At 37.8% G+C, this 12,538-nt stretch overlaps 1 protein-coding gene across 5 annotated transcripts in view; it reads left to right on the forward strand.

The window, feature by feature from the left end:
* RPS6KA3 (ribosomal protein S6 kinase A3) overlaps window positions 1–12,538 on the forward strand; it is a 101,728-nt gene that overhangs the window by 45,454 nt on the left and 43,736 nt on the right. For all 5 annotated transcript variants that reach the window (XM_052663921.1, XM_052663922.1, XM_052663923.1 and 2 more), the window contains one exon: window positions 7,149–7,265. In XM_052663921.1, coding sequence (XP_052519881.1) covers window positions 7,149–7,265 — 117 coding nt within the window. The remainder of the gene's footprint in view (window positions 1–7,148; window positions 7,266–12,538) is intronic.

A 12,538-nucleotide genomic window follows, 5' to 3' on the forward strand; every position in this document is an offset into this window, starting at 1 on the left:
ACTGGTTGTGAAAATCGTCCAGATTTCTGGGAACCAGGCGTATGAACATTTCAACAGGATTTTGCTATCAGCAAATCTGTTTTGGTTTCCTGCTCTGGCCTCCCTACCTATCAGCTACATTAGTGCCCTCGCCATTACGGTTCTCCTTTCTTTTACCACAGGAAAATTGTCAGGCCTCTTTCTCTAGCATTTCGGGACCCGCCTGACAGGAAATTTTCTAATTGCCGGAACAGCTGGTAGGGGAAAACTTCGCAGGGGCTTGGCCTTCCCTTTCTAACTTAAGTTTTACCGTCAGAAATTCTTTTATCACCATCATGGTTTCGTAGCCATGTTTAAATTTCTGTCTTTTCGTGTTCGCTCTATACAGGTAAGCTTTGTTTAACTTCTTTAAAGACTAAAATGTTTCGGTTGGAGCTAAGTATAATAACACTAATTAAACAATTATTTTACTTTATATATTCTTTTAAGTAGCTTTTCAGAATTCAAAACCAGTTCTTAAGGAACATTTAAAGGATGCTATTTCTGTTTACTTAAACCAGCTATTTATATTATATATTTCAACTCTGTGTATTTTCTAAAGTTACTTTACATTGGCTTTTTAGTGCTAAAGTAATTTTTATCTTGTTAGTGTGTATAATTTTGTATTGTAACTCTCAGTATTAAGCTAGGCCTGAACAAAATTGGAAACGTACTAATATTTAGGAGATTACCATGTAATAATAATGAAAGCAACATTGTAGGAGAATGTCTTATTTTAAACAGTCAAGAACTTAAAAGCAGAGTTTTGTTGAAATTAGGTCTTTTAAAAATTTGAAGTTTTTAATCAATTATATTTTAAGCAGGTAATTTTATCTTAGAGTAGGAACAGTTTTCAAAGCATAACTTTGTTAAAATGTGTTTGTTAAAATGATAATTTGCATTGTATTTAATCTAAAAAGCATGCCCAAATCAATTTGATATTTTCCCATGAGAATTGTGATATCCTGCTGCTCTTTAAAGAGAATTAAATTTGTTGATCAGGATTCCCGACTGGAAGAAAACTTAGTGCTCTTTGCAGCAGTTATTGAGAATATTAGTCTGGGAAACTATCAGTGCTCTTTTTTCAGGCATAGATTCAAGAAACTGGTTGGAATACTCTCTTAAAGAATTTGATTAAGTGAGAAATGTTGAGCATATTTATCATTCATTAGCAAATCAAGTAAATTGGATTTGGTCAAATTGTAATCTAGAATAAATTAAAATGTAGTTTCTCACCACAACTTGAATAACCAGCCTAATTATGTGTCACAGCCAAAAAATTAACATATCTTTTTAAAATTAAAAAATGTGTATTATGGAACTATAAGTATCTATATAGAGAGCAGTATTTAATTTTGAATTATATTTAAGAGGTAAATATAATCTTATAATTTCATTTGTCAGAGTTTTTTTTTATGTTAGGCCACAAAATGATTACATATCCATGAGTAGAAAATACTTATTTATTGGCTTTTACTAAGGAATATTTAAATGTTTTATTTCCAGCTTCAACAGTGTTTTCTGACATTAAAAACAATTTTAAAAATACAAATGCCTTAAGAACACACTTCCTGACTCAAGGGAGGGGAGGAAAAAGGAAATTATGTATACAAGGCAGGGCATAATGCCAAATGTTGAATCACTCTTCAAAATCAGTTAATGTCACCCAGTTTGGTTTTTTGATGTTTGGATGCTAAAACATTATGTTTTCTATAACTCAGGTAGGCAGCATCAATTTCAGTTCCTTTTCTTTAATCCTTTTAAAAAATATTTTAAGAACAAAATTCTATTTTTTCCCTTTCAACTTGGAAAGGAAGCATTGAGTTAATTTTTCTCTATTAAGGGAAAGACCTCAAAGACCATTTAAGACAAAACCTATGGACCTTTTCTTGGTCCTGGGAAACAAACAAGGTGACCTTTCTCTGTGACAGGAGGAGCACCAAAAGATCCATCTGTCCATGAATTTTCTTCTGCCATTTTTCTGTGATGTCTAAAATGATACTCTTTACAAATTCCAAAAATTACAGAATTTTTTTAACTGAACGGACTTTGTTTTATCTATCAGGGTCATACTCAACAAGTGTTTACCCAGTAGTACATCTTTGAAACCCTGGGTAAATTCCTGAAGAGCAGTTACTTTTCTGTATCTTAGTATTGCTAATATCTAGCACCATACTGGGCCCATAATCTGAATTGCCTTCTAACAAAAAGGAAGGACCCTAAGAGAATATGTCATAGATCAGAAACACTTCCATCAGGACCAGGCAGTCACGAAGGAAAAGTACAAGAGCTGCCTGAGTTTTAGTCCCCTCTTGAACCTTTCCTTTTCTTCCTCTCCTTCTCATTCCCTGATGCAAACACTAGTTTCCCTGTGTGCACCACACTGGCCTTCGCACTGGTTTGTCCATTTGCCTGGATGTTCTTCCCCCAGGTGGTTGACTCCCTTAACTCCTTTAGGAAATAGTGTCTTTTCAGTAAAGCCTGCCCTGGTGTTTTTATTTCAGATAGCAGGGCCTTCTTTCCATCCATGCACTTCTGATCCCTCTTATCCAACTTAATATCTTTTTTCCACAGTATGTATCATGTTCTAAGATGAACTTACTATAACTACTATTACTAGTAGTAATACTACTAATTATTATTATTAGGTCTCTCCCAAAACAGCAAAGATTTTGTTCCGTTTCATTTATCATATGTCTCAGACAATTAGAAGAGTGCCTGTCATGTATTAGGTGCTCAATAAATAAATGTTTAAATGGATGAACAAATTAACTCCCATTCACAAGTTGAGAGTATTGAACACCTAGACTGGAGTGCCAAGTGTCTGAAAGTGCAGGGAATATAGATGAAGGATACAGGATTGTGATGTAGACCAGCTGCCAGCCTCACAATTTTACCTACAAGTACACCTTTATCAAATAAATGTGGACTTTGTAAAAATAAAAATATGAAATTTGTTACAACTTTTTTAAATACTCAAGCTAAGTTTTTGTGATAATGAATGGGCTGCTGCTGCTGCTAAGTCGCTTCAGTTGTGTCCGACTCTGTGCGACCCCATAGGCGGCAGCCCACCAGGCTCCCCTGTCCCTGGGATTCTCCAGGAAAGAACACTGGAGTGGGTTGCCATTTCCTTCTCCAATGCATGAAAGTGAAAAGTGAAAATGAAGTCGCTCAGTCGTGTCTGACTCTTAGCGACCCCATGGACTGCAGCCCACCGGGCTCCTCCCTCCATGGGATTTTCCAGGCAAGAGTACTGGAGTGGGGTGCCATTGCCTTCTCCAATGAATGGGCAGGTATCCATATATCAGTTAAAGTGCAGTTGTGCTAGAAAATGTAAAACTGTGAGCCTCACAGAAAAATTATAATGGTTATAATGTATAGTTCTACTCTACCTCATTGACAAAATTCTTTTCCCATAAAATTATAGTTGCTTCACTGTATACTTCCAGGCAAAAACACAATTTTACAAACTATCAGGCTGTAATTCTGTGTTTTCATATGACAGATTCATTTCAATAACAGTTGATTTAGTGACATAAAGATAGGTTTGTCACATGTGAATGTCAGTCTGTCCTTGGTTATCAGTGTCTTCAGAAATTTGATATTCTTCCCTGCATCTCATTGGATTCCAAATATGAGCTGGAAGAGCATGCTGTTGCTTTCCTATCTGTTATCCAAGACTGCCCAAGCATTAGTATAATGTCCTAATTGAACCTCAAGCTCATTTCTGAAATATTCATGGTCCGATAGCTTGGAAAGACTCTAACATAAAGCACAATTTGGGAATCAAGATACTAACCAAGGATATCATGCCTATTATGCTACTGTGACTTCACTTATACATAAAAGTAGATAGAAAATGGTTTACTGATATGATTAGTAAAAATTTCAACTGGGAAGGAACAGAAAAATATGTTGGGAATAGAACAGTCGCAAGGTTTTGGAACTTGAGCCATAGACATTGATCTTTTCTCTCTACCCCCAAGGATGATTTTTATATTCTCTGCACTCCCAATTTAGAAAAAGATTTTTAAAAGTCTAATATCCTCAAAATGATTGCATCCATTTTGGGGAGGTTGTGGTAGGGGAGTGGAGGAAAGTGCTGTTTAAAAAAAGAAGCTGAGAAAAGAAGGATTTGAAGATTTATTTTAAAACAAGATTTACCATAATAGAAACTTTGGTATGAAGGTGGGAAAATAAAGTCAAGGATGTCTCTCAGAAAAGAGACAGAAACCAAGAGAAAAAAAGATGAGAATTAAATTCCAGACATACAATGTCCAGTTGATAGAGTTGCTGTAAAAAGAGAAACCCTGAAGAGTAGTTGGAAGGAATTTATCAAAGAAATGTTAGAATTCCGCCAGAGTTAAAAAATTCAAGTCTTTAGATTATAAAGGTTCACCAAGCATCTAGCATTCTGAAGGAGAGGAGAACATTTTTATCTCACTTAGCGTGGAATTTCAGAAATACAAAAGCAGAGAAAATTCTTAAAACTTCCAGAAAGAAAAACCAGGTCACGTACTAAAAAGTGTGTATCAGACTAGCAGCAGCAGCAGCGCTGACTGCTAGAAGGCAGTGGACGAATGGCGCCAACATTCTTGGGCAAGGTTGTTTTTATTCTAAAATTTGGTAGGAAGCCAAACTATACAAATGTGAAGACAAAATAAAGACATTTTCAGATGTGCGAGATCCAGAAAGTTTTCTTCCACATCACTTTTCTTAGGAAGTTAGAAGGGAGTGATCTAAGAAAGAGAGAAAAGTGGGAAACTGAAAATAGTAAATTAAACCAGGAAAGCACTGAAGATACATCCCAAGATAATACCTATGCAGCAAGGTCTAGAGAACAACCCTTCCTGAGGGAGGGTAAGAAAGGCTCTCAGAAGAATAGAAAGTATGATTAAAAGCTAAGATTTCAAGTCCCCTTGGATTGTCCCAGAACTCACTGATAGGGACCGTATGAGAGGAAATTTAATAAACCTCCTAGCCTTCGTTTGAACAATGTATTGTCATGAAAATGCTGCTGCTTGTATAGGCGTTCAGCTTTTAGAATCAGGCTTTGGGGAGAGCAAGAAGAATTTGGTAGTGGTTACAAGAGAGGATGTTAATTTTCTTAATATTAAATATTAATACAGCCTTAAATATTAATACAAAGAAGCTATCAGCAGTTGGGGAGTAATTTGAGGAAAAGAATGTATGGGCACTATTACCCTCTTACAAAGTGAAGAGTTAGGATCCTGTCTAAAACTTACCAAAAAACGAGAGGGTTTTGTGAAAATAATTATCAGATAGTAGGGAAGAAGATGATGGATGGAAGTGGCATATAAGTAAGTCCTTCATCATATTTTTAAATCAGTAGGCATTGTCGTAAAGTTAATAAACTAAAAAATTATCAAAGTTAGTGCAGAAAGAATTAGATTTTTTTTTAAAGCTTAGGTATGGTGGTGAGAAGAGACTTGCTTTTCATCTTAAACTATTCTGCCACTATTTGATTTGTTACCCATGTGTAAGTATTAGATTTTAAAGACAAAAAATTTAGGAAACAGGAAATAACCCAGCTTGACAAAAGACTGTATAAGGGAATGTTGGGAAATAATGCCAGAAAAGGCAGTTGAGACCATGTTGCAGACGACCTCCAGTGCCAAGGTGAAGCAGCGCTTTTAATTTGGGAAAACTTGGAGAAGTTTTTGAGCAGTTGGTCAAGTAACTGGAGCATCTACTTTCAGAAAATGAATTTATCAGGAGGATGAATTGGAGTGGCAGTGGCAAAAAGTGGCATGATGAGTGACCAAGCTAGTTTCAGTTTCCTACAGGAAAGGTAATGACAGACTACATCTAGACAGTATTACTGGAAATAGAATGAAAGGTATTCCCAGTACTGTGCTTAATACATAGTAGGTGCTTAGTGCAGTTCTTCAAAGGAAAGGAAGGGTAGTCATCAAAAATGAAATCTTTCTTGAATAGTAACTGCTGTTTATTGTGAGACCCGTGGCCTGATTGTAGCTCACACTGTGGAATGAGGCTTGATCCTGAATGCCTGTGACAAAATGCAGAACGCTTATAATCAGTAATTCTTCCCTGCCTGTGTTGCGTTTTTATTTGTGACAGGTAATTGTAGTTGGTATTTTCTATGAAATATAATATGAAAAAATGTTGCAGACTAATAAATTGCATCCCACTTAACCCAAGGAAAAAAGTGCTAAAATATACAGAGTATGATAATAGTCTGTGACAAGCTTATGTCTCTTGTTTTGTTGGGTTTTGTTTTATTGTAGTTTGGGGCTGATTTTTATGTGTCTTGATTAAATAAGGTGTACTTAATCTTCTGATCTCAGGGTAAATAAATAATTGAAATTATATGTATACTTACATGTATTTTCAGCCTTTCTTTTCTGACACCTTCTCTCAAATATAGTAAAACAACCACCATCTTTAAGTATCCTTTTCTTAACTCTAAGATCTTCTACTGTTCCATCATGCTGGAAAGACCTTTTTTTTTTTTCCCTGTCTAATCCTCCATCCAAATGTTAAATCTTTTTTGATGTTGTGTTTTAGAGTTATCCCTTTTCTCCCCTCTCAGATCTCAGGTTGTCCTAGAAACAGGAAGTAACTTAGATATTTCAAACACAATAAACTTCACCATGCTAATTCAGCTGGCCTTGCTGAGGGTAGAAATTTCCACATTTACTTTGGAATATGTTTCAAACCCCTCTCCCCAATAATCAGGTTTTTTTGTGTATAGTATTGATTCTACCCGATACAGCCACATATCAGAGCATAGCAGATTAGTCTGATCTGTTTTCAGACTTCTTTACACCCTATGCCCTCAGCCAGTGAAACTAATTATTCTGATTATTTCCATTAGGAAGCATGAAGACTTGAAAATATTCAGTGCTAATGTTATTTAGAGGTTTAACTGGCCTGTGTGGTTGGCTGGTATTATTCTGTCTCTGACATTTAACTTAAAGTATATTTGCTTGACATGTGTTCTCTTTTTACTTGATGGGTCAGTAAAGGCAGTTTATGTATGTTAACTTGAGGATTTCTAATATGATACACTAAATTTACATTGCTTGACTTATAGCCAGAGGAAGTAGCTCTAACTCTGTTTTATCCCCTTATATTTGCATCAACAGGAAGAAGGCAGTATCAAAGAAATTGCAATCACACATCATGTAAAGGAAGGACATGAAAAGGCAGATCCTTCCCAATTTGAACTTTTAAAAGTATTAGGGCAGGGATCATTTGGAAAGGTAAGTCATGAATATGTACTTTTTAAAAAGTTGTTTTTTGAAATTAATGTATATTTCATACAAATGGGGAACGAAAATATTTTATTGAAATACTACTGATCTCCCTACAAAGCGGTACTTTCTGTGATTTTACAATTCTCACTGTCAATAAGTGTGAGAAAGTGAATAAAACCATTCAAGAGTACATTGGAAACTTTCATAAACTGCCAGTATTCAGTTCATTTTATCTTCACGGCATTCAGTTCAGTTCAGTTGCTTACTTGTGTCCGACTGCGACCCCATGGACTGCAGCACACCAGGCTTCCCTGTCCATCACCAACTCCCGGAGTTTACTCAAACTCATGTCCATTGAGTCAGTGTTGCCATCCAACCATCTCATCCTCTGTCGTCCCCTCTTCCTTCTGCCTTCAATCTTTCCCAGCATCAGGATCTTTTCAGATGAGACAGTTCTTCACATCAGGTGGCCAAAGTATTGAAGCTTCAGCTTCAGCATCAGTCATTCCAGTGAATATTCAGGACTGATTTCCTTTAGGATTGACTGATTTGAGCTTGCAGTCCAAGGGACTCTCCAGAGTCTTCTCCAACATCACAGTTCAAAAGCATCAATTCTTCATCACTCAGCTTTCTTAATAGTCCAACTCTCACATCCATCCATGACTACTGGAAAAATCATAGCTTTGACTAAACCGACCTTTGTCAGCAACCTCTCTAATTGCACTTCTCAAATGATTAAACAATCACAAAATGTTCCCATGATACACTGGTCTCTTTTTGAGGCTTCATGTAGAATTGGAAGGTGATCCTGTGTTATATTCTAACACTGCATATCAGTCTTTCCTCTGGAGTATCCCTAATTCCAGCAGAAAGTGAATAGGTACTTCCAAGGGAATAGGGTACGGGGTTAGCACTACAGATATGAAATTGGGGGACTTCTAGCTTGTCTTTAAAATGAATGCAAAGGTTGCATTCTAATCAGTGATATCTGTGTCTGTTTTAATATCTAAAAATATTTCCCAAATCCACTAGCTGAAATTGCAACATCTTTATCACTTTTCCCCCTGTTGCATACCTCAGGAGCACTTCCTATACTCCATTTTGGGAAATACAGCTTTATAATCCTTACTACTTGACCTGTCTATCTAGTACATTTCTCAGCAAGAGGAACTTTCTGAGAGTGCATTCAACTTTCACCATGCAATGCTTCTTTGCCACCTCACTGAGGAAGCATTTGAAGATAACATGTTTTGCAAGTTTCAAAACAACACCAGTTTTTCTCTCTTGTGTATTTTAATGGGACTATTTAGCAATTCTTGGCTAACATAGGTAATCTGTTACAGCTGTTAACTTCTTTCAAACCCCAAATGATATTTTCAATCCAAATACAGATTAAGTAGCCAAAAGAAGATAATGGTTGCAAGTTTGCGCTCTAGGTCAGCCAGAGGTAGATTCTTTCTTTTTTTCCTACATACTTGCTGTTTGTGCTTGAGCAAGTTCCTGAACCTCTCAGAGCACCACTTCCCTCTTCTAGGCAGTCATCAGGTATTAAAGTTCTCAATGTTCCATTCTAGGCTCCCTTCTCCTCACTCTCTATCCGCTCCTAATTACTCTATGTCCACTATCTTAATAAAACCCTTATACAGCTGACCTAAGAGACTTGCACCTTCAGTGTAGATTGTACCTCCAAGCTTTGAACTCTGTGTATAGCTACTTGTTTTTTTTTCTTTCTGCATGCCTTAAAGTCAGTTTAAACTCAACATGTATAAGACCAAACTCATGATTTTCCCCTAACCCCAAAACCTCTCCTGTTTCATTTCTCTCCATCACTATGAATGGCATCCATTCTTAACATATCCTTCTAGTCCCCACCCTTTCCTCTCCCCTCACCTCTACCAATATGATTTGTCCACAAGTTTTGCTGATCTAGTAAAGATTTCTCAAATCATGCCTATTTTCTCTTTTTCCTTGCCACTTCTTCAGTCTATGCCACCACCATTTCTCCCTGACCTAATGAAGAAGGCTGCTACCTTGGACTTCCCAAATTTATTCTTGCCTCAAGCCATTATTTACAGGGCAGCCAAGAGGAGCTAGTCTTGTACTCCGTCCCCTTAACCCTTTGGTAGCTTCCCTTTGCTTTCAGGAGAAAGATGAATTCTTTAAGATGGTAGAGGAGCCCCTGAGTCGGCCCTCTAGCTACCTTATCAACATCACTTTATATACTTTTCGCTACCTGTGTTCTGGCCACATGGGCCTCCTTTTCAGTCCGTAAGTGAAAGCCTTTTGCACATGCTGTCCCCTCTGTCTGAAACACTGTGTCCCACCCCGACCTCTTCTCTGGTTAGCTCCTGTCATGCTTATGAGCTCAAAGAAGTCTTCCCAGCTGTCCTGGCTAGGTCATATTTGTCTCTTTTACCCTTGCAGAACATTACATACCTCATCTTCACAGCACTCACCACAATTGCGGTCTTTTGTTTGAGTAGTTATTCATTTATTGGCTATCTCCCACACTAGACTATGTTCTATGAGTGTAGGGGCCATGCATGCCTTGTACCGTGTCTCAGCATTGATCCTTTAGCACGGTACCTAGCATATAGTTCTGGAAAGAATTAATGAGTAAATAATGTCCTACCCTCATAAGGTAGTAGTGAGAATTAAATCATGGGATTGTATTATCATGTAATTTATTATGGATAAACCAAAATAGATCGATTTATTTCAGCATATTCTATTTTCAGGGAACATAATATTAAAGTTTCCAGGAGTTAGCATGTGTCTCCCTTTATTTCTTTAAGAGTAACTTAAATACCTTACTAAAAATAGCAAACATTAAAAATAGGGTGTCTCCTTTCTTACTCATCCTCAAAAGCCAATCTAAGCCAAGGAAATAGAAATGACCTGTCACAGCCTAGAATAGCTTCATGGGGGAGTTAGAAAGGTCAGAAATGCTGGTGGGAGAAGATCCAATGGCATCTGGGACTGCTGCTGCTCCTGCTATGCTTGACTGGTGACCTGCCAGAGGCAGTGGAATAAGAGGGCCCTGAGCAGAAGCACAGAACTGGGTTCAGTTCAGTTCAGTTCAGTGCTGTGCTCAGTCGTGTCCGACTCTTTGCGACTCCATGAATCGCAGCACGCCAGGCCTCCCTGTCCATCACCAACTCCCAGAGTTTACTCAAACTCATGTCCATTGACTCCGTGATGCCATCCAGCCATCTCATCCTCTGGCATCCCCCTCTCCTCCTGCTCCCAATCCCTCCCAGCATCAGAGTCTTTTCCAGTGAGTGAACTCTTCGCATGAGGTGGCCAAAGTATTGGAGTTTCAGCTTTAGCATCAGTCCTTCCAAAGAACACCCAGGACTGATCTCCTTTAGAATGGACTGGTTGGATCTCCTTGCAGTCCAAGGGACTCTCAAGAGTCTTCTCCAGCACCACAGTTCAAAAGCATCAATTCTTCAGTGCTCAGCTTTCTTCACAGTCCAACTCTCACATTCATACATGACCACTGGAAAAACCATAGCCTTGACTAGACGGACCTTTGTTGGCAAAGTAATGTCTCTGCTTTTGAATATGCTATCTAGGTTGGTCATAACTTTCCTTCCAAGAAGTAAGCGTCTTTTAATTTCATGGCTGCAGTCACCATCTGCAGTGATTTTGGAGCCCCCCAAAATAAAGTCTGACACTGTTTCCCCATCTATTTCCCATGAAGTGATGGGACCAGATGCCATGATCTTAGTTTTCTGAATGTTGAGCTTTAAGCCAACTTTTTCACTGGAACTGGGTAGCTGGCCCAATTCTTATCCTTATGTCACCACTGTGACTCTAAGTGAACTGTTTCACCTCTCAAAGCCCTAGCTTGGGCAGCTATAAAATAGACATTGCTTAGTAGGCCTGCTTCCCAAAATTATCATGAATAATGAGTTACAAATCCTTGTGAAAGTCCTTTGCAAAAACTAAGATGTGCTGAAAGGTTATCAAAAAGGGTGCTTTCAAAGAAGGGTGAAGAAAAAAAAAAAGGGTGACGAAATCTTGCAACCCATGAAGACAATAATTCTTGTAGAATGGCCCAAAGAAACTTGATTAGGGACTCTTAAGAATAAACAATAAATATCAAATCCTCACTATCCCTACCTAATTAGAATTTGTTTCAGTTCAGAAATACTCATGATCTCTGACTGCCTTTAATATTTGAACATCATTCCTTCTTAGGAACCACCCTGACTGAGAATACACTTTTTCTCCCCAAGTTGGCTCACTGCTAGCTGGCTAAAAGAAAGTTTCACCAGGGGCCATGGTGAAGGGGGACAAGGGGAAAGATTTGGGCAGAGAAGCATACCCTGCATCAGGGTTTCTGTGTACATTGTGGCACTTTTCAGTGAGGTCATTGCCCATTGTCTTTGAAAAAATTTCTCAAAGTGAGGAACTCTGCCTTGCACTAGAATCAGTTGAATGAATCAGTTTTTGATTTTGTGCTAATAGTCTAGTGTGCTGATGCAGATAATTGAGATCTGACCCTAGAATTATTCCTTGATTATAGTTGTGTCTCTTCTTAGCATCTGTGGCAGCTCAATAGCACTGCTAGTAAAGAATGGGTAGAAGAAAAAAAGTTGAAATTCAGGTCCATTTAGCAAGTCTGTTTAAAAGTTTGATGGAAAAGATCATGAAACTCATGGTCAAAATGAGTAGAGGGGTATATTGATAGTTTTGTATTAGCCATATTATAGTATGACCGTGAGTTTTTTAGAGCAGGCTTTATTCATTTTGCATAAATCTCACACTGAATTTTGGAAATATTTGGAAAATCAAGAAGCTCAGTAACATACCTGGGAATTGTATTCTTAATATTTAGGTTATATGTGTATATTTGATTTTTAAAAGATGGGAAAGCAGGTTTCTGACTTAGCTTACATTAAATATTTATGAGTAGGCTTCTTCAGTATAAGTGTTGCAAATTGTTCTGCCCAAGTCAAAACTGCAGTGAAATATCACCTCACACCAGTCAGAATGGCCATCATTAAAAAGTCTACAAGTTGTAAATGCTGGACAGGGTGGGGAAAAAAGGTAACCCTCCTACACTGTTGGTGGCAGTGTAAACTGGTACAGCCACTATGGATGTTCCCTAAAAAAACGAAAAATAGAGTTGCCATATGATCCAGCAATCTCACTCCTGGACATACATCCAGAGAAAACTGATTCGAAAAGATACATGTACCCCAGTGTTCATAGCAGCATTATTTACATAGCCAGGACATGGAAGCAACCTAAATGTCCATCAGTAGATG

This window comes from Budorcas taxicolor, chromosome X (genome assembly GCF_023091745.1).
Source record: "Budorcas taxicolor isolate Tak-1 chromosome X, Takin1.1, whole genome shotgun sequence".
Classification (NCBI taxonomy): domain Eukaryota; kingdom Metazoa; phylum Chordata; class Mammalia; order Artiodactyla; family Bovidae; genus Budorcas; species Budorcas taxicolor.